The sequence below is a fragment of the Lycium barbarum genome, chromosome 10 (genome assembly GCF_019175385.1).
Source record: "Lycium barbarum isolate Lr01 chromosome 10, ASM1917538v2, whole genome shotgun sequence".
Classification (NCBI taxonomy): domain Eukaryota; kingdom Viridiplantae; phylum Streptophyta; class Magnoliopsida; order Solanales; family Solanaceae; genus Lycium; species Lycium barbarum.
In genome coordinates, this window is record NC_083346.1 from 22,830,525 (window position 1) to 22,854,577 (window position 24,053).

Below are 24,053 nucleotides of genomic sequence, written 5' to 3' on the forward strand. Positions count from 1 at the left end.
ACATCATTAATAGCATTACCATTTTCATTATATCAATCCTTGAAGGATCAACCATCGCAAGATGAAATCGATGATGTCACGGGAGTCTCGAGAATCATGAACTTAGGTAGCACTGGAAATAGAATCGTTATCATCGCTATATCTCACCTCGAAGGAACAAGTAACATGAGGTAAGACCATCAACAATAAGTACGGTTAAGGGATTCATGGAATGGCTCAATAATCTCATAATGCCCTCAAATCATAGCTTCGGAGTTTCAAAAGAAGAGAATCATCATTATCGTCACGATCATCATAGAACATATTCCATTTAACATAACATATCTTCTTATATAGACTCTGGCATACTCCTAGAGGTCTGTAGACATGTGTGGGTTATGTATATGGTCTGGTCAGCTATACAGATGTAGTTCGTTTTGGATATTCTCGTGTATATTAGTAGCTTTGTCGGCTTGTGTATTTTGTTATGTTTGGTTAACTGTGACTCTTCAGGAGACAGGTTTATTCTGATAGATGGCATTATGAGTCTACAACATGTTTTACATATTTCCACATTGTCCTTAGTATCAGTCTGATTATATCTAACAGGTTCGTATACGAGTGTCCAACTCGGGCACTAATCATGGGCCATCGGCTTGGGTTGTGAAAAAGTGGTATCACAAGCTCCGGAACAATAGAGCTCTCCAAGCAGCTGGGCAGAAGTCCTAAGCCGGAGCATCACCAAACCGAGTATCTGTACTTGCGGGCATGAAACCCAGCCCCCCGAAGAAAGGGGGTCAGTACGAATAGTGTACTGAGTATGTAAGGCATGAAATCGACATATACATAAAATCGTGGAAAACATTTGAGACATGTCAATGAATGTGCAAAATAAATGCATCAGTATCGCTATATCAAAGAAACACATATATCCATAGAAATACCACAACAAAGGCCACAGCACACCCCCTGTCAACTGTGCCATATATATACACATCACAACAAAGGCCACAGCACACCCCCTGTCAACTGTGCCATATATATACACATCACAACAAAGGCCACAGCACACCCCCTGTCAACTGTGTCATATATATATACATCACAACAAAGGCCACAACACACCCCCTGTCAACTGTACCATACATATACACATCACAACAAAGGCCACATCACACCCCCTGTCAACTGTGCCATATATATACACAACAAAGGCCACAGCACACCCCCTGTCAACTGTGCCTTACATATACATGAAGAATGAAAATGAGTGCAATGCATAATCAAAATGAAATAATAGAGCTCTCCGTAATGTCAAAAAATAGCCATATACATATATTATACTCATGGCATGCATAAGAGTTCAAATAAAAACTATCGCTCTATCCCACCGTGAAGGAACAATTTATAAGGTGAGATCAACAGCAATGAAATAAATCGAGAAAATCATGAAATAGCTTAACTTCTTCACATCATCGTTGAAATCATATTTGAGACCTTTAAGCATAAAATTATCCTCACGTAACCCTCGTAAAAACATTCTCATTTTTAGCATCATAAGAAGATTTAAGAGTCATAAACTTCTAGCTGTTGAAATCAAGGAGGTTATGGAAACACTTATGGAATCATAGCATAGGAATCATGCCTTTGAAAGAAAAGGACGAGCCTTAACATACCTGTTCAGCCACCAACTACCTACGCTTATCCGTCCAAGCCTGCAAGTATACATATAAGACCATTCATACTATGATTAGGCTCATGATCATATACTTATCCTAAGCCTTCAAATAATTCTTCCTAACATCTGCAAAAATTTCGGCAGCATCTCCCCTGTTTATATGCTTAACCCGAAATCTCAATTCAGCAACCAATAACAACAACATCAATAACAACGACAATCACATAACTTCCAACACCAATATGTACCATAAAACATCCCACACGATGTTTTCCCGATTTCCACAACCAACCAACTCGCTATACAATTATTTAACGACTTTATCTCCGTAAATAAACCAAAATTAACATTAATAATAGGATATTCATACCTTATTCTTGTTAAAACAGAGATATCTTCAATATCTACCTTGAATACACCGCAAAACCATACTAGAATCATATCCATGCATTTATCCGAGCTTCGATTAATACTCCTCGCTTGAAAATTGCTCACTTTGTGATCCCCCCCCCCCCCCCCCCCTCTCTCTTCAATTTTTTGGAAATTTCTGGGCAAATGTGGTGAAAAAAAGGGGGTTCTTACCCTTTTTATAAGGGTCAAATTCGGGTAGGTTACTGTAGCATTTTATTGTAGCAGTACTATAGCAAGTCGGTTACTGTAGTAGTACTGTAGCACGCGTTTCTGCTCTGTCAGCCGAACTTGTAACGACCATAATTCTCTACTCTGATGTCCTATCGACAAGAGGTTTGTTGCGTTGGAAACTAGACTTGACAAACTTCATTTTAGGCTTTTGTTTCACCTTAAAACTCTTAATTTACTAGGAGATATACCCCTCTAAAGTTGACACAAAATTCTGTCCAAAAATTCTGTCAACTATTTTCCAAATTTTCAATAAATTTATTTTCTTCGATTTGCTTGTTCCCGGAATCTTCCATAGCTTATTATATGAACTTAAACCCTCGTAACCATAAGGTTGGCGCATATAATCTCATATATCCTTGAAGGTAACTCCAGTAACCTTACTTAGAACGTCCAACAATTATAAATTTCCACGTACGAACCTACGGGGTGTAACACCCAGGGAGAGGGTGGATCACCGAGATTCTTTGCTATGACCAGACAGGATGTCCAGGCATATAATGCAGTAGTCATAGGTATTATTACTATCGGTTCTTATGGTGCATATGCTCTTATTGATTCCGGTTCTACGTATTTGTATGTATCTTCTTCTTTTGCTATATTCTTAGAATGGGGAGTTGAGTCTATTAATGTGTCATATGTGATAGAAACCCTAGTGGGGGAGAGTATATTAGTGGATAGAGTTTATAGAGATTGTGTGATATCTGTTCAGGGCAGGGACACCGTAGGTGATCTATGTGTGTTACCGATGTCCGTTTTCGATGTGATTATGGGCATGGATTGATTGGCATCTTGTTATGCATCGGTTGATTGTTATGCTAAGCTTATAAGTTTTAATTTTCCTGGAGAACCTTTAGTGTGGAAAGGCATGACTCTTGTGACTCAAGGAAAAATAATATCTTATGTAAAGGCACGCCGAATGATTTATCATGGGTGTTTGGGTTTTATTGCCACCGTTCATAATACTCGAGCGAAGAATGTTACTATTGATAGTGTGCCTGTTGTTCGCGAATTTGCGGATGTGTTTCCTGAAGATTTACCCGGCCTACCCCCGATGAGAGAAATCGAGTTCAACATTGATTTAGTCCCAGGGACCCAGCCTATCTCTATTCCTCCATATTCTATGGCTGTAATTGAGTTAAGAGAATTGAAGGCTCAACTCCAAGAGATACTTGATAAGGATTTCATTAGGCCTAGTGTATCGCCTTGGGGTGCACCTGTGTTATTTGTGAAAAAGAAAGATGGCACGATGAGAATGTGCGTTGACTACAGGCAACTGAACAAGGCGACAATCAAGAATAAGTATCCATTGCCTCGTATTGATGATTTGTTTGATCAGCTGCAGGGTGCTACTCATTTTTCCAAAATCGGCTTGAGATCAAGTTATCATCAGCTGAGAATCAAGACCGAGGATATCTCCAAGATAACTTTTTGGACCAGATATAGGCACTTCGAATTTTTGGTGATGTCATTCGGGCTGACTAATGCCCCCGCAGCATTTATGGACCTTATGAATAGGGTATTCAAGCCATACTTAGACCATTTCGTGATTGTGTTCATTGATGATATTTTGGTCTACTCCCGAAGTGAGGCTGAGCATGGAAAACACTTGGGAATTGTGCTACAGACACTTAAGAAATGAAAGCTTTATGCCAAGTTCTCAAAATCTGAGTTCTGGTTGAGTAAAGTTTCCTTTTTAGGACACGTGGTGTCCCGAGGTGGGATTCAAGTTGATCCAAAGAAAATTAAAGCAGTTCGAGATTGGCCTCAACCCACTGCTCCCACAGAGATACGCAGCTTCATAGGACTAGCTGGATATTACAGGAGGTTTATGGAGGGTTTCTCGAAGATAGCTATTCCATTGACACGTTTAACTCATAAAGGTGTGGTATTCCAGTGGTTAGATGAATGTTCAGAAATCTTTCAGAAATTAAAGACTGCATTGACTACAGCTCCGATTTTGACCTTACCTACTGATGAGGGTGGTTTCACCATTTATTGTGATGCATCTCGAGTCGGGTTGGGTTGTGTCTTGATGCAGAATGGCAAACTGGTAGCTTATGCATCTCGACAGCTAAAGAAACATAAGAAGAATTATCCAACTCATGACTTAGAATTGGCCGCAATTGTATTTGCACTCAAGATCTGGCGTCACTATATTTATGGTGAGCCGTGTGAAATCTATACTGATCACAAGAGTCTGTAATACATATTCAAGCAAAGAGATCTGAATTTGAGACAGCTACGATGGTTAGAGTTACTTAAAGATTATGATCTTACTATTTTGTATCATCCTGGTAAGGCGAATGTGGTGGCAGACGCCTTGAGTAGAAAGTCTATGGGCAGCTTGGCCCGATTTACTACTGAAGAATGACCTATGGCTAAGGATATTCAGGCATTAGCTAACTGCGGAGTTTGGATTGATCATACAGTGTAGGGCAGGTTACTTGCAGGTATAGTGGCACAATCGTCCTTAGTAGGGCAAGTCAAGGCTTGCCAATATGAAGATCCCCATCTTGCTAGACTATGATATCGAGTGCAAAATGGGGGGGGGGGGTTAAGTCATTCTCTATTGATGACGAAGGCGTGTTACGTTGTCATGGTAGACTGTGTATTCCTATGGAGGGTGATGTGAAGCAACTAATTCTTGAAGAGGCTCATAGCTCGAGATACTCCATCCACCCAGGTGCTAGGAAGATGTACCAAGACTTGCGTGGATTATATTGGTGGAAAGGTATGAAGGCTGATATTTTGAAACATATGACTAGTTGTTTAAATTGTCAACAGGTTAAATATGGGCATAAAAACCCGGTGAAGTAATGCAAAACTTGATTATCCCAGAGTGGAAGTGGGAAAGGATTACGATAGATATCGTAGTTGGTTTGCCGAATACTTTCAAGAAACATGACTCAGTCTAGGTAATTGTGGATAGACCCACAAAATCCGCTGATTTTATACCGGTTCGGGTTACTCATACCGCAGAGCAGTTAGCAAATAGTTACCTCCGTGAGATAGTACGACTTCATGGTGTGCCTATTTCTATAATATCTAATCGAGGTGCACAATTTACTGCTGAGTTTTGGAAATCTTTTCAGAAGTCGTTGGGTTCACAAGTCGAGTTCAGTACAGCTTTTCATCCACAAACTGACAGACAGTCTGAGTGAGTTATTCAGATTTTAGAGGAAATGCTTAGAGCTTGCGCGATTGATTTTAGTGGTCATTGGGATGATCAGTTGCCTTTGGCAGAGTTTCCTTATAATAACAACTACTAATCGAGTATACAGATGGCGCCGTTTGAGGCTCTATATGGTCGCAGGTGTCGTTCACCAGTTGGATGGTTCGAACCGTGCGAAACATAACTATTAGGTCCAGATTTGGTTCAGCAAGCCTTGGAAAAAGTTGCATTGATACGAGAACGGCTTCGGACAGCACAAAGCAGACAAAAGTCCTATGCAGATAAGAAAGTACGTGATATGGAGTTTATGAAGGGGGAAAAAGTCTTTCTAAAGTATCCCCTATGAAAGGCGTTATGAGATTCGGTCGGAAAGGTAAGTTAAGTCCTAGGTACATTGGTCTTTATTAGATTTTGAATCGAATTGGATAGGTGGCATATACACTTGCTTTACCTCCGAGATTGTCTGTTGTTCATTTTGTATTTCACGTGTCTATGCTAAGACGATATGTTGGTGATGATAGCCATAAGATTCAGCCAGAGGATGTGGAGCTCGATGAGAATTTGACTTGTGAGGAGGGTCCCATATCTATTCTTGATAGGCAAGTATGACAATTGAGGTCGAAGAAGGTAGCTTCAGTCAAATTGTTATAGAGTAATCACCCAACCGAGGAGGCTACTTGGGAGTCCGAGGTGCATATGCGAGATAAATATCCTCATTTATTTGACACGACAGGTATGAATTAGACCTGTTCGAGGACAAACGTCATTTTAAGTGCTGGAGAATGTAATAACCCATATTAAATTAGGGGTTATTTTGGTAATTAATCAAAATAGAAAAAAAATATAGAAGAATTAAGTGGTACAAAATAAAATAAAAGGAGGATTAAAGGGTCCTTTAGAAAGAAAACAAAAAGAAGAAAGAAAAGGAGATGTGGGCCAAGCCCACAAAAAGAAAAAAAAAAAGGAAAAAAGGGAATAAAGAGTGAAAGGGAATAAGAGAATCAAACGTGAATTGCTAAAGCAGAAGCAATAGCAGCTGAACAGAGAAAAAACAAAACGCAGTAGAAGAAAGGGAGTTTAAGAGAGGAAGGGAGAGGAGAAAAATAAAGAATTTCCACTCAACTCATCAAGGTAATGACTCTAATCTTTTATTTAAGTTTATTACATAATTATGGGTGAATCTTTATAGTGAAAACATGGGGATATTTTGAGGAATTGAGAAAGTGTAGCTCTAAGGTTCTTTAATCAAAATCATTGATATAAAAGGGAAAATAGTGTCGGATTTTAAACTTCTATATATTGTTGGAATCCTCTCGTTAAGCCTTCCGGAAAACATATTTCTTGTCAGATTTTGAATACATTGACCGGAGGGCGTTTTGTTCCTTTAAAATTTGACTTTAATCGTTTAATCCTCTAAAAATATAGAAGTGGTTTACCCTAAGGTTTTTGACCATTCTAAATCCGTTTTTGTGTAGTTTGAGGCAATTCGGAGAATCGAGAATGCAGTTTTGATTTATGGGGAAGTGTGCTTGAATTGCGAATTTGAGGTAAGTGATACTTTAAGCTTTGGGTACTTGCTTTTCAAAACCGGTTTTAAAAATATTTTTTGGCTGCCTGGTCCTTGTGTTGGGGCGAGCATATTCTTGGCAGAATCGGTGGTCCTTAAGGCTTGCCGCATATACTGTATTTTCAAATAATCTAAAAATCTTTTTATAAATTGTTTTATGATGTGATATAACTGTGAGCCGTGATATTACGGCATTGTGTATGCTTCTCTTAGCATTGTGTATGCTTATTGATTATATTGGGGCATTGTGTATGCTTCCCTTAGCATTGTGTATGCTTCTTGATGATAATGGGGTATTGTGTATGCTTCCCTTAGCATTGTGTATGCTTCTTTATGATAATGGGGCATTGTGTATGCTTCCCTTAGCATTGTATATGCTTCTTCATGATATTGGGGCATTGTGTATGCTTCCCTTAGCATTGTGTATGCTTCCCGACATATTTGGAACATTGTGTAGGTTGCCGTGGATTCATGGTGTTGATTAATTCTTTAACTGTCGTTTATGACAGGTCTTTAGTTTAAATTGTGTTGAGACATATAATATACTTGATAAACAGTGGTTTGGGACTTGGTTGCTATTATATAATGATATATTCATGTGCGTATTATTTCTGCTTGTTGTGTGTTTGTATTTTCTAACACTAGTTCCAGGGGTATTTAAAGTGGCGGGTCGAGGATCTTACTGGTTATATTTATGTATAACTCACTCCTTACCTGCATGTCCATGCAGATACTATCGTTGAGAACGAGGCTAGTAATTGAAGATTTCGTGAGTGGATTCTGTTGCTGAGGTGAACCACCGCATTGTTCGTGGAGGCAGCCATTTCAGCTTTATCTAGTTTATTTCTTTTATTTTGGGTTTACATGCCCGACATTCAAACTCATGTAACTCTATCAGATGCTCCATAGTCTTAGTGTGGGATATGGGCTAGAGATTCTTTTTATCTTAGCGTTGGTTGATTTTCATAATTCGATTATGGATTTGGTTGGCAACTATTTCGCATTTTTATCATTAATAACGTTATTGGACCTGCACTTATTTTCTTTTAGTGCTTTCGTAAATGATTAAGGGTATAATATATGGTTCGCCTGGGGGGTGGTTGTTTGCTGGGTGCCAATCACGTGTAGCAAGTGTTTTGAGATGTGACAGGAAGACATGGAAAAGAACATGGAAGAAATCAGTATTTAGGCAGATGTGACTCCTAATCATGAGCCCAAGAGAAACAGGAAAGGGAAAAAGAACAAGGTTTCTGAAGTTACTAGAGTCTATTCCACCAGGACTCTATCAAAGAAGGGAACAGGTCCTATGTTTAGTTCCTAATGATGTTGAAAACTTTCATTTGGAACATAAGGTTAGTAAATAATCAGAAAGCCTTCCATAGAGTCCAAATGTTAAACAGACATCACAAGTTTGTTGTCATAGCATTAATGGAGCCGTTTCAAAATTCAAGACAAATAGGAAAGTATAGAACAAGACTAAACATGAATACAGTCGGTTACAACTATAATGGAAAGATTTGGTATTTTGTAAATGATGGGGTTGATGTTGAAGTTTTGAAGGATACTGAGCAACAAATTACTATTAAACTGTGCTTGCAGAATAGTGGTAAATCTCTCATCAATACCTTTGTTTATGCTATGTGTGATGATGCAGAAAGGTTACAACTGTGGGATGATATATACAATTTAGCAGATAACATAAATTTTCCATGGCTCATTGGTGGAGACTTTAATGTTATCATGAATGAGGAATAGAAATTTGGTGGACTTCCTGTTTATCCAACTGAGTATGAAGATTTTGCTTTTTGTGTGAATTCATGTGAGCTATCAAAAGTGGAATTCAGAGGGAGTACACTGATTTGGTGGAATGGAAGAGCTGCTCATGATTGCATTTTTAATAGATTGGATAAAATCTTGGTCAATCAACAATTACAGGATTGGTTAGGAAACATGAGTATGGAGCATTTAGCTAGAACTGAATCTGATCATGCACCACTACTTTTATCAGCAAGTGATCAAATCCAAGAATTCCATAAGCACTTCAGATTCTTGAAGTTCTGGTTAGAGCATAAGACCTTTATGCATATAGTGGAGCAACATTGGAAAACTGATTATGTAGGGGATTCTTTCATTACTTTCAAGTTGAAGATGAAGAATTTGAAAACTGCTTTGTGAGCTTGGAGTAGAGAAACATTTGGAGATGTATTCAAGCAACATGCAATAAGAAAAGATATAGTAAAGATTAAAGAACAGTTGTTTGAAGAGGATTCCTCTGAGGAAAATAGAACAGTGTTGCAAAGAGCATAAGCAGAACTCAAAAAATATTTGAATTTTGAAGAGGAATTTTGGAAAGAAAAATCTGGCATTCGATGGCATTTAGAGGGTGATAGAAATACTAGATATTTTCATAGTCTAGTAAAGGGAAGAAGAAAGAGGCTTCAACTAACCAGAATTAAAAATGCAGATGGTGAATGGTTTGAGGAAATTGAACTGGTTGCTGCTGAGGCAATTGCCTTTTATGGGAATCAATTCACTCAGGAACAAATCTCCACAGATTTGAGTTTATTGGATCCTGTACCAAGGAGGATCTCAGAGAAACAAAATGCTACCATTTGTGCCATTCCATCATTGGAGTAGGTTCAAAATGCAGTTTTTGCACTATTAAGAGACAATGCTTGTGGTCCAGATGGATTTTCTGGTATATTCTATCAAAGGTGTTGGGATATAGTAGGAGATGATGTCTATAATGTGGTTAAGGCCTTTTATGAGGGACAAACACTTCCAAAGTCTGTCACTTATACAAACTTAGTCTTACTATCTAAGAAATCCATTGTCAGCACTTTTGCAGATCTGAGACCAATTAGTCTCAGTAACTTCATTAATAAGGTCATTTCTAGATTGTTGCATGATAAGCTTGAATTTATGTTGCCTGCTTTGATATTAAAAAATTAGTCTAGCTTTGTTAAAGGAAGGAACATAATTGAGAATGTCTTGTTAACTCAAGAACTAGTGATTGAGATTAGAAAAAGAGGAAAACCAGCTAATGTGATCATCAAACTTGATATGGCAAAGGCATATGATAGAGTTTCTTGGAATTATCTAATTCAGGTGTTGAGAAAAATGGGATTTGTAGAAGGTTATGTGGATATGATTTGGAAAATACTAGCCAATAATTGGTACTCATTACTAATTAATGGTCAATAACATGGGTTTTTCCATTCTACAAAGGGAGTCAAACAAGGAGATCCATTATCACCAGCTTTATTTATTTTGGCTGCAGAGGTTCTATCAGCTGCTCTTAATTTTTTGTTTGATAATGACATGTTCAATGGCTATGGGATGCCTAAATGGAGTTCTAAATTAAATCACTTGGCATAAGCTGATAACACAATAATTTTTGTTTCTGCTGAAAAACAATCACTACAGATGGTAATGGAAGTTATTTAGGACTATGAAAAGATATCAGGCCAGAAAGTTAATGCTGATAAGAGCGGATTTTATATGCACAAGAAGGCAGCAACTCAAATTGTTCAAGAGGTTCAGCAAGTGATAGGTTTTGAAAGAAGAGAATTCCTATTCATTTACTTAGGTTGTCCTATGTTTCATGCAAGAAGGCAGAAGTTATTCTATAAGGAGATGATGACAAAAGTAAGGGATAAGCTGCAATCATGGAAAGGAAAGATGTTATCTTTTGGAGGAAAAGTTGTATTGATCAACAATGTCTTATAAAGCATCCCAATATACTTACTATCTATAATAATTCCCCCAAAATGTGTTATTCCTGATTTGCACAAGATTTCCAATAAGTTCTTTTGGAAAACTAAGGAAGAAGGGAAAGCAGGCACTGGTCTAAATGGAAAAATCTGTGTTTTCCAAGTCAAGAAGGAGGAGTAGGATTTAGGTCATTATTTGATGTCTCAAAAGCTCTATTTGTTAAATTATGGTTGAGATTCAGAACAAGTAATAATTTGTGGTCAAACTTCATGTGGAATAAGTATTGTAAAAAGTTTAGACCAACTAGTGTGCAATGGAAAGGAGGTTCACAAACTTGGAAGATGATGCTTGAAGCTAGGGATGAAATGGAACACAATATTTGGTGGGAAAACAAGGATGGTTCTGCATCAGTATGGTTAGATAATTGGACAAAACTTGGAGCATTGCATGAGATACTTCCATCACAAAAGCAAATAAACCAATTTGTTGAAGAAGTGGAGGAGTTAATGGAAGGTGATCATTGGAGTTATTCAAAGATGCAGGAGTTACTACCAAAAAACATTGTGAATCATGTTAGACAAGAACTGGGAGACTTTGTGGGAACACAAGAAAGGAATCAACCATGGTGGAAGATTACAAGCTCTAGTAAGTTCACAGTCAAGAGTGTATGGGATGATGTAAGGCAAAAAGATCCAATGTCACAGTCTTTTGACAAACTCTGGACTAAAGGAGTGCCATTAAAATTTTCATTTTTTTTTTGTGTGGAGAGTTTGGTTCAAAAAACTTCCTGTTGATGATATTCTGATGAAAATGAAGATTAATATTGTATCAAGGTGTTGGTGTTGTCAAGACCAGTAGGAAACTATAGATCATCTGTTCATTACAGGTCCATTTGCATGTAAAATATGGAAATACTTCACCTTAGCATCAGGTATCATAGAGCCTCTCATCCAAATAAAGCAGAAAATATTGACCTGGTGGAATGCTACATGTGTTGCAAGACTAAGACTTTTATATCAAGGTGCTCCTGCTATGATAATTTGGTAGATCTAGAAGAGTGGAAATAGAAGAAGACATGGTGGATTAGTGGCATATACCAAGGATATATATGAGATCAACAAAGGCTTGCACCTCTTATTTTAAAAAGGATATCCTTGGTTATAGAATTGTCCCAAAACTTGACCTTTGATAGTGAAGCATTGGAAGATTATCAAATGCCACTCAGGTTGAAACAGCTAGTATGGAAGCCTCCAAATGTAGTTCACTACAAATGCAATACTGATGGGTCATCACGAGGCAACCCAGGGCCTAGTTCAACAGCATTTTGTGTGAGAAACTATAGAGGAGATATCATATATGCAGCAGCAAAAATATTACACAATACTACTAACTTAATAGCAGAAGCTCTAGCTATTAAGGAGTGGATTGAATACTGTGTTGCTCATCAGTTATTGCCTTTAATAGCTGAAAATGATTCCCTAACAATGAAGAAGGTGCTAGATGGTATATGGGAGGTGCCATGGAGTATAGCAGTGGCGGTTAGAAGAATTCAGCATTGGAGAAAAGGAAATGCAATTCAAGTGGAGCATATATGGAGAGAAAGAAACCGCTTGGCTGATTATTTTACTAACCTGGTTTTTGATTTTGCAGGTATAATACAATACACTCATTTTCAAGATATACCAGCACAAGGTAGAAGACTAATCAATATGGAGAAGGATCAAGTACCAAATTTCAGAATAAGGTCGTCAGCCAAACAAGGTAGCAGCTACCACAACATCAACTAATGAAGCAAAAGATAGGGAATAAAAACTGGAAATGGCTTTGTTTCCAGTGTGTGGTATTAACGAAATTTCAATCTTCTGGAAATATTACTATTTCTAGTTGGAGATACTACAAAATGGGAACTTCAACATGATGCAGAAGACAACAATACTGAATGATCAAGCAAGTAGCACACCAGTGAAATAAGTTGGAAGCATTTCAGCATGAAGTAGATTTCAGAATTGGTTATCAAAGTTAGCTAAGCAACTTAATCATGCTCGCCCCTGATGCGCCTAGCAAGCTGAATGTCCTTGGGCATAATGGTCACACTCTTGGCGTGAATGGCAGAAAGATTGGTGTCCACAAACAAACCAATCAGGTAGGCCTCCGCTGCCTCTTGTAGAGCCCACACAACATGACTTTGGAAACACAGATCTTTCTTGAAGTTCTGGGCAATTTCACGAATAAGTCTCTGGAATGGGAGCTTCCTGATCATGAGGTCAGTACTCTTCTGATACTTACAGATTTCATGAAGCGCAACAGTACCAGGGCGGTATTTGTGAGGCTTCTTCAATCCACTTATTGTAGGAGCAAACTTACGAGCAACATTGGTAGCAAGTTGCATCCTGGGGAGCTTTCCTCCGGTGGACTTACGAACAGTTTGTTTGGTACGAGCCATCTTTTTTATTCTTTCTTGTTTTCTTTCTTCCTTCTTCTCTGCTTTGTGGAGTGAATGCAAAAGAAAATTTTAGGCATTTATATAGGATGAAAGGTTGAAGGAGGCAATCAATAAGAGTATGCCGGCTCATTCATTACATACCAAATATTTATTTAGTAATCACATTACATTACTATAATTATTGGATAATGTAAGTTAACATACTTAATTGAATGACTTAGCATATAATGTTATTTGGTAAGTATCCTATGCATTTTCGTTTCGAATTATTTTCTTTCTCCAAGTAAAAAAAGATCATTATTCCTTGTTATCTAAAGATCTCATAAAAAATGTACTTAAATTAAGAGATGAATGAGAAAGTAATTAATTTATGAGACTTAAATTCATGCTTTGTTAGCTAAATATGTACACATTATATGGGCGAAAGTGATTCCGTGCAATGTATTAAATTAGTCAATTCTTAACAGAGTTAAGGATGTTAGAACTTATATTACAAATAAAGTATAAAAGAATTTGCATGAAGAAATTGATAATATCACAATTGGGTTGAAGCTGACTCTACTCAGATATCATATTTATATATGGTCCAGTTAATAAAAGAAAATTATTTTTCTTACAATTTCCAATCCAGTTGTTGACTCAGATTATTATGGTTGTGTTTTTTCCAATACCAAAGCAAATTAAACTGAATTGTAGTTAGATTTTTTCCCGGTTTGACACGAATTATCGGTCTGGTGGGTTTGTCGATTTTATTTAAACACCCCTATGCGACACCATTCATTTCTCTATGCATGCTTGACTTCATCATTGGTTTCCAATCATTAGCTAAGTAAGAACAACGAATGAAAAACGCTTCCATTGGTGAGAATATCAATTACTTTGATGGAATCAGTTATATTCAGTGGCTTAAGATTGGTAGACAAACAAATGTAACTAGTTAAGATTGTTTGGAGAACAAGTAAATACATATTTTTTAACTTCAGCATATCTATTTAATTACATAATTAATTGGTTATTTATGAAATTTGTTTCAACACTTATTAGTTAATTTTGATCAACTAATTCATGCGGGCTCAAAATAACTCCCAAAACTAGCTTAAATAGATAGAAATTCAGCAAACATGGTAATAGTAAAAGGGAGACTTATGGAAAACTCGCACTTCTAGCTAGATGATTGTCAAATCACTGAAGCTAGGGTTTCCATAGTTAACAAGAATAAGTCATTTAAGAGTTCAATCTCATTAGCAACCTTTCCTAAATAATATGACCATACAGTATACAACAACATACCAGTGTAATCTTGTAACGACCCGCTTGTTTAACTTACATTTGACCCGAGGGGACTGTCGACACGCTTCCTGAGTATTTGGATAGGAATTGAGAGACTTTTTGAGAAATTGGGCTTAAAGCGGGAAAAAGTTGACTCAAAACTGACTTTTGGGTAAAGGGACCTCTTTTAGAAATCCGTCGATTCCGAAAGGTTCGGATGGTCTTTTAGAACTAGTGTGTATATTCGGTTTGGTTCCCAATGCAATCAAGTATATTTTGGGACTTGAGTTGGGAAGTGGATGTTGAGATATCGGTGGTTGACTCGATCAACGCAACCTCCGTTGAGAATTTTGAGGCCGCAAGTGCGTTCGTAGCATGCTTTTATGTGTGTTCGTGTATGTGGTATGTGAGCAGATGGCCTCAAGTGATAGTCGAGATTTCAAGATTAAAATTGTGATTACGAAATTCTAGTTTTGGTGCCCGCTATAGCGGTACTAGTATTGCATCAGCGGCACCGCTATAGCGGTGGGATTGCCGCCACAACGGCCTAACGTAATATTAGCTGACCACTACAGTAGTCTGAGAGATTGCCAAGGCAGGACCGCCGCCGTAGCAGTCTCGCTACCGCAGAAACGGTATCAGGCTGATTATTTCATTAACTGAGCATTAAAACTCCTAAGTCCCCCAGTCTTTATTATTTTGACTTTTGCATTTTTGAGAGATTTTCAAGGTGATTCTTAGGGGAAACTCTTGGTGGTAAGTTCTTCTATTCCATTTACTTTACCATTGTCCTTAATCACCTTAGAATCCCTTTATCATGACAGTTCACTAAGTGTTTGATGATTAAAAGAGGGTTCCATGAGTTCTTCTTTCTAGGCTTCTAAATCATGATTTATTGGTTGGGTTAGCTCTAGTAAGCATGGAATTGATGATTAGAACCTATTATTGCAGGATTTATTCCTAATCAGTGGCTAAATTATGGGGTTAGAGGTTAGGGTTTATACCCAAATTTGGGAGTTTTGCTTAGAATCTGAATTTGAGTAAATTGTTGGTTCTTCTAGCTTGGTATTGATAGGAATTGATCACCTAGACCTTTAATTTCATGTTGAGACCTTTAGATTCCTAATTTCACCCTTCTATTTCATAAACCCCTATTCCATAGGTTGGGGATTTGGGTCTTGCATAGAAGTAGGGTTTGATTGATGTTCTTCGTGATTCTAATTCTATGATTCGGATATGTTAGACTTTCATTATCTCGAGGCTCGAAGAAAAGGGAAGACTAAGGAGTGATTATTGGAGAATTTCCTGTTCGGTCTTCCAGGTAGGTTACAGTTTACCTTATGATGAGACTTCAATTAACGAAGCATATGTTTAGATGATATTGTCGGAGAATGCATGTAATTTTTCAGGTACGAAGTTGGGATGGATATTGTCTTTGGTTGGGCCTTATTGTATGATTTAGGGCTAGCCACCCCGTTGTGTTGTTGACTCATCTTGATCTATTTACTTGTTAGTTCATTGACATGTTAAGACACTGGAAATTGTGGCTAGTGATATATCACAGATTTGATATTTTGGTACTTACTCGTTTGATATTGAGATGAGAATGGTGATCCATTGTGGCTTATTGTGTAGCCTTAATGTTGATGTTACTTGTGTGCCATGTGTGGTACTATTTCGAATTACATTGGTTCTGATATCACATTTCGTCATATTCAAACGCAAATCCATGAGACATTGACATATGCATGGTTCTGGTACTGATGATGATATGTGAGAGAGTGTAGCCTCCAAGGTTTCCGCCAAAGAGCGTAAAAGAGATATGATTGTTCGTTGCCCGACGCTTCTTGTCGGGAACTATGAAGTGTATGATGCCCGAGATCTTTGCCAGGATCATGAGAGTTTGTGTCACGACCCAGCTAGGGGCCGCGAGGGGTACCCGGGGCTAACCACCGAGCACTGCTCGCTCTGTCGCTCATTTTACTCATTTAATGCTCTTTTTATCAGCTTTATACTCATAGCGGAGGAAAATCATATTTCGTATGAAAACATAAAATACTTTCATGTACATGTGCCCTTAGGATATCAAAATAATATAGATATGTATACAGTAGTGATCTCGTGAGACCATCTAACCCGCACTGCGTATCTACGAGCCTCTACTGGAGTGCTGAACATCGGGACGGGACAAGACCCCATCGTGCCAAAAAAAAAAATACATATACATGGAGATATATACTCAAAAGAATAATCATAAGCACCTCCAGGACAATGGAGGGCTTCCACTCAGCTGACAGCTACTATGGATCTGGATCGAGCTCTCCTCCCTGTCTACCTGTGGGCATGAACACAGCGTCCAAAGAAAACGGAAGTCGGTACGAATATTGTACTGAGTATGAGAGGCATAAACAATGAAGTAAGACAATGATATAAGGAAGATACTCATATGTAACATTAGAATCTAACTGCCAAGTATAAGAAAACAAATCATGTTGTCTTACTCATGCTCATCATCATATCATATCATATATGCATCATGTATAAACTGCCCGGCCATATCGGATCGGTGTGATAATCACAACATGAGCCTGCGTCCAGGCCTCCCGCGTCCGGGGTAACATCTCATGCCGCCCACTAGTGGTGTCTGCCCATGCCATTTAGCCATGGTGTATCATATAGCTGCCCGTCTTGGCGGTGACTGCTCGGCCAATTAGGCGCGGTGTAATAGTAGTATCATCATATGCTCATCACAATATGCTTAGCTTATCATCATACATACATAAGGCTCAAGATCAACCACGCTCTATCTGGGTGACGTAAGGTTGTGATCCCCCAATTGCATTATGGAACAATCATTGACATCCTGCCTCACCTCAAAGGAATTAGCATATGAGGTGAGTGTAAGCAATAAATAACGTCATTAGACTTTCTATACTTTAACTCATTACCTTGTGTAGCTAACTATAGACATAGGCTCATGGATAAGAAAGTAGTTACACTATAGGACTCATGCCATTAGAAAAAAGGGACTAGCCTCACATACCTTTCTCGTTTAAGCAATCTAGCGTTCGTTTATTCTCCTTCAATGTCACGCCTCTACCTTAAAAAGAAGATTCGTACTAACGTTAGTTAATCAACTATAAGAACGCACTACTATTTCTAGAGACAATTGGGCAGCACTTCCTTTGTTTATACTACTTTTCCCATATTTCACATCAACTTCCAACATCCACAACAACAATTACAATATAGCAATCAACAATTATCATTCATATACAATGACCATGATCCACCATTTCTCTTCATTTTTCCCACAATTATGGTTGTGGGTTTGCTATCGTATTTTCTGATGTATCACACTTATCTCATGGTCTACATGTCATTTATAACGTATTCATACTCACAACACACTAATATTAATGATTCAATTCAACAACCATTCACTCATGGCACTATTCACTCATTTATGACCCATTTGCTATGCTCTGATACCACGGGTATGTAGAGGGGGGGGGGGGGGGGGGGGGACACCAAGCAAGACAGCCAAACTACAAGCACAATAGTTTTCTTACATAGTAGGACTGGGCTTCAACATTCCGAAGGACGGCTTGCCACAAACCTGACTTCAACAACCCGAAGGATGGCTTGTCAAGTTAGTCGGACAGTTTGAAAAATCGTAGATATGAAAGTTTTTCCTACAAAATGGGCTGGCTTCCTAGCCAAGCTACTCAACGCCGAAAAACTTTCGCACTACTACAGACATACTGTCAAAGCTTCGGAAAACTATTGTACTCATAGCAAGCTCAACTTGCCCAATATTTATTGTGCTTGTAGTTTGGCTGTTTTGCTTGGTGTTTCGCCGCCTTCTACATACCCGTGGTATCAGAGCCAGTCCATCTCTTTCGGAGAGAGGAGAAGTTTAGTAAAAATATGTCTGAGTCGTTACCATCTGCGTCCAACCCTTGTAAGTCCTTAGCAAAAATAAATATGTCTCCTACTCTGTATAAAACCCTTTCTAGCAAATATGACTACCTTTATGAAGTTGATATTCTACCTGATGGAAACAAAGTGTCTCCCACCGACCTACCCCTCATAAACCCATACTCTGCTTTTGCTAAAAAGACATGTTCCCCGTGGTCACAAATCTGTTCCCTGGTCCAACCAAAGCCCAAAGAAGCTAAAGAATATGTTGGTGCCTCAAAACTTGACCAACACCCTATTCTAGCAACTCAGGAGGAACAATTCATCACTCTGCAGATTCCAGATGATTTTCCTAGACAATGGAAACATCATGGTTTCACCCATGTCCATTTTGGTGCTATTAGAATTGCATTAACATATCATGGACGAAAGGGCCAGCCAGTTGTAGCTCGCCTTGCCCTTCTTGATACCAGATATAACGAGTACCAACAAGCGAATTTGGGTACCACAGAAGTCACTCTAAATGCTGGGACAGTTGTTGTCACTATATTTCAAAATTTTAACATGTCCCTGTATGATCCATATCTAACGGGGGCTTTAAAGCTCCAAGTCCAAATTCAAGGTGCTCCACAAGCTAAAAATGCTATTCAGGCTACTTTACACTACCAAATAGCTTGGCGAGTTCAGAATTATGCTATGGATATCTCTCTTCCAGGTGGAGAAAATGCTTTGCTCTTAAATGTGGATGCCACCAACGGAACTACCATGTGCACCTAAATCCCAAAACAACTTTCTAGAGAAGAACTTATCAAAGTCCTTCCAGATACGTGGGTCACGAATTATGAAAAGCTGAGAGAACCTGTTGAACCTCTCCAATCTTCTGAACCCACTTTTTCCAAAAAACCCGATAAAACAGTCGCCATAAGCTTTGACCACTCTCACCTTAAAAAACCCAACAAAACAACCTTCTCTTTCCAGATGTACCAACCCACTCATAACCAAGCACACCAAGATGACCCTAAAACATTCGCTTACAATCTCCCCGGTATCATAAGTGAACATGACTGGATAAAGCAGTTCGATAATGAAGGTCATGAAGTATGGTGGTTCAAATGTCCTTTCACGGGACACTGCCCATGGGATATCCAATGTGACTGTCAAGAATGTCTTAACTATGAAATTGAATGGGATGAACACCATACAAGAAGAGCCAAATCAAAGAAAAAAGGGGGAAACTCTGAAAGAAAGTTCCGAACAAGGTATGAAGAAGGAGATTCATCTATCTGTTCACTGAGCCGTCCAAGAAAATATGAATTCCTTGTTTCGTACAAACCCCAAAATCGGCCATCTTTCCCTAACCAAAATTTACATCACAAACCTTCAAACCCAAGTATCCCAAAGCCAGAAATATTCATGATGAACCCCTCCAGCTCCAGTCACACCACTGAATTTCCTCCACAACAACCTTTTGAAAAGGATGGTGCAAGCCATGCCCCAAAAATTCCAAGGCAACATGTTGTGCTGCCCATGGGAGAAAAGCCACCAACAAGTGAAGTGGAAGCGACAATCAATTGGCAATCCGAAAATGCCATTTGCCAAAACAAAGTGTTAACTGATATTAGCACTTCCATCAGAAATGTTACTCACACACAGAATAAGATGATGAGCAGGGTGGAGACAATTGAGAAGAAGGTGGAACAAGCATCTTCTCAGCTGGACTGATCAAAGCCCTGGAATTGCGAATGACAAACATGCAGTATGAGATTTGTCCACCAGGCACTTCCCTTTTCCATTTCTTTAACCAACAATAAAAGGAAATGGCTGACCTTAAATAACAAATACAGCTACTGAGATATGGTCACCTTGAACCGCAAAAAACACAATGCTGCCCATCAAAACCCACTTTTTTCCCTATGTCCTCACAAACATACTCACTACCAAAGCTTGACCATTCTTTCACTGTGCTCCCATCCACAACGCGAGACCCTATGCCTTTTGCCCAAAAACAAAACAATGAACCTGAGTTTGACATTGCAAAAATGGTTTGGGAAAGGAAAGACTCTATGGCGGCCCAAAAGCAGTCCAAACGAAAGAAAGAACTCGGAGAAGGTTCAAAAGAACCCGAGCTGGAAAACTTGATGATCTCGGCCCATAATATTCCTAACCTCTACGTGACCCGACCCACAAAGGATGTAGAGGAGGATGATACCCTAGGATCCAGTGACCAAGATTCATATGATACTGATCCTACAGAAGCAAGCGTTGAGACAAGCGAAGATTCCTCAGTTGACTCTTCAGAAGAAAATAACCCGCCAATATTCATGAATCAACCCAGAGAACCAGAAATCTCTGAAGTAGATGATGATCGGGACGGGATGACAGATGAGCCAATTCCAGAAAGAAGGCCAGAACCAACAACAACAAAATTCGTTGGGACTGGATTCCATACTTTCAGTCTGGATGATATCAAAGTATCAAGATGGCCCCAAAGGATCCAGGATTTCTTCACTTGGATGGTGACAAAGAATCTTGTCGAACAGGAAAAGTATATAATCCTGTCAAAATTCACTTCAAGGTTCTCCGGAATTCTCCGAGACTGGTGGAATTCACTTGTGACACAAGACAAAAATATGTTTCTCACATCCCAAGACTTTGCTTACAACATCAAAATACTCCAAGAGGTATTTTGTGGAGATACCGGCCAAAGTCAAGAGAAACTAAGGAGACAGTTCTTTGAAATGAAATGCATAGCATTTGACAGAGATGCCATCGATATCCATTTTCAGAAGATGGATAAAATTTTCTTTGAGTTAGGCGGAAAAGCTAGTCTCAAGCCGGACCATGACGATCGTTGAGGAGAAGTTTCAATCAATAACAATCCCACCAATCGGCTATATCAGGCAAGCCATATTTCTAGCGTTGGGTCATATCTGCACAAAGATATCTGTTTTGAAGCAGATCATACGAAACAGTCCAGCCCTTGATAAAGCTTGCGGAAAGTCTAACCTAATTACTGGGTCAAGCTGTTCGTGCCATGTCCCCAGACGAAAGGGAAGGTTCAAGCGATTCAAATGGCCAAGGCCTTCACGAGAAGGATCCCAGTTCAGGAGGCGCACGAAATATTTCAGGAGGAAGAGCCCAGGTAAGTCCCGAAAAAATGATAGATGCTTCATCTGCAACAAGATTGGGCATTGTGCAAAAAATTGTCCCTAATCCAGATGGTCGATAAAGCTTCTTACTAAAATAGAGGACTACACTGGTATCCATCTAGATGAAGATGGTGATCTTGAATCTGTACTCTCATTAGAGGACGAACCCACAGAGAAGACCCTCTTTTCCATAGATGTGTACGAAGAATATGGCGATGAATATTACCAAATTTCAGAACCAGAGGGAAAGGCTCAAGAAGATATCAACAGCATCATGGTGATCCCGTAGGTCCAGCTTAAAGTTTATCCATCCAAATGGGATAAACCAATCCAGGTTATATCCTTCATGGACACTGGAGCGGCATGTTCATTGATGAACCCAGCCTACCTTCCTGAGGATCAATGGATTCCACATTTCAAAAATTTCAACACTGCTGGGACTAGAGTCCTAACCACCACAGTCATAACAAAGCATCCAATCACAATTGAATTCTTCCCAGGGCTGAAGTTTCGAACAAAGCTGATTGGATCAGATGTACCAAGAAAAGATCTCATTGTCGGATTTGACATCTTCAACCAACTTAAAGATCAGCTCCAGATCAAAGCCCATGGAATAACGTTCAAGAAAAAATTCAAGCCATATACAGATGTTTTAGGATTATTCCAAATAACTGATGCTGAACAGATCAAGGAGATAGAAAAGCAGTATGTGGAGCATTCATGTGCGGATTCTCACAAGGAGTTTATGGGAAAATGCAAAAAGCCTCTATGGCTAAATGAGGAGTTTTTCATTAAACTCCCCTTCAAGAAGAATGAAAGCATTAATCCAACGAAGGCAAGTCACTCCGGCATGAATCCGGATCATCATCAGCTTGCGAAAAGAAAATGCGAAGAGCTCTTGGAGTTTGGACTTATCGAGCCCTCTAATTCGCAATGGGCATGCAAGGCGTTCTATGTCAATAAACGGGCAGAACAAACAAGAGGTAAAGTCAGATTAGTCATAAACTATCAACCTCTTAACTATTTCCTCCAAGATGATAAATTCCCTATCCCAAATAAACTTACCCTTTTTTCACACTTAGCCAAAGCTAAATACTTTTCCAAGTTTGACCTTAAATCAGGGTTTTGGCAATTGGGAATACACCCGGAAGATAGACCAAAAATAGGGTTTTGTATACCCGATCACCACTTTCAATGGAAGGTCATGCCCTTTGGGTTTAAAATGGCACTCTCATTGTTCCAAAAGGCCATGATAAAATTATTTCAACCCATCCTCCATACATCACTGGTCTACATTGATGACATCTTACTCATTAGTGACACTATGGAAGAACACCTCACGTTGCTGCAACAATTCCATGACCTAGTGGAGAAAAATGGAATAATGCTCTCACAGAAAAAGGTGATTCTTGCTAGGAAGGAAATTGATTTTCTGGGGATACATTTTGTTCATGGAGCATACAGCCCAGGGACACATATTTTTCAAGAACTGCTCAAATTCCCAGACACCAATTTTACAACGAAGCAGCTCCAACAGTTTTTAGGTGTGATTAATTACGTTAGAGATTTTATCCCTAATGTCTCTACATACATTGCTCCACTTACAAAAATGCTCAAGAAGAATGCCTAAGGTTGGGGAAAGGAACAGGATGAAGCAGTTCAGATGATAAAAGAAATCTCAAAAGCGGTTAAAGCCCTTCATATTCCATCAGACGGGAAAAAGATATTGCAGACAGATGCCAACAACGAATATTGTAGTGCGGTAATTTTTGAAGTTGAAGATGGCCAACGGAAAATATGCGGATATGCCAGTGGAAAGTTCAAAGATGCTGAACAACATTACCATTCCACATTCAAAGAAATTCTTGCCGTAAAAAATGGGATTAAAAAGTTTAATTTCTTTTTAATTCACACAGATTTTCTTATCGAGATGGATATGAAATCTTTCCCGAAGATGATCCACATAAATCCAAAGATTATCCCAAATCCGCAGATTCTAAGATGAGCACAATGGTTCTCCCCTTACAAATTCCAAGTAAAGCACCTCAAACGAAAAGATAATATTCTAGCGGATTTCCTATCCAGGCCAGATGAGTTTTCAAAGAGATTTCAAGCCAAGCTGCAGAGAGGCTAACTAGCAACATTTTCATGCTTACAAGCTCATCAGGAGCTAGTCCATCCAGAATAGCAGATCATCCGCCAGAATTCTTCAGCAAGTTTGTGGACCCGTTTGATCCATCCATCCTCACAGAAAGAAGGACTTTCTATGAGCTCCTAGTTTTCAGAAAATATGGAGGATCCATCCTTAAGCCATTCGGAGTCAATCGAGAATACCCATTCTGTCACGTGTTCATAGCCATGCTCAATGATTTTCCACAGAGCTATTATGGTTTTTCTGGTACTTGTGTCACCAGTATTATATTTTCATGGAATTCAAGTGCAACATGTTCCGATGTTTTGACAAGATTGAACCTGCTCTCAAAAAGTTTCTGCAATGGTTCAAACCACGAAGATATTGG

At 38.8% G+C, this 24,053-nt stretch overlaps 1 protein-coding gene across 1 annotated transcript; it reads right to left on the minus strand.

Moving 5' to 3' along the window:
- Window positions 1-12,598: 12,598 nt before the first annotated feature.
- LOC132615731 (histone H3.3a-like) lies at window positions 12,599-13,228 on the minus strand. Its single transcript, XM_060330341.1, has one exon. The coding sequence runs from the start codon at window positions 13,193-13,195 to the stop codon at window positions 12,785-12,787; it is 411 nt and encodes a 136-aa protein (XP_060186324.1). The 5' UTR covers window positions 13,196-13,228; the 3' UTR covers window positions 12,599-12,784.
- Between the last annotated feature and the right edge of the window lie 10,825 nt (window positions 13,229-24,053).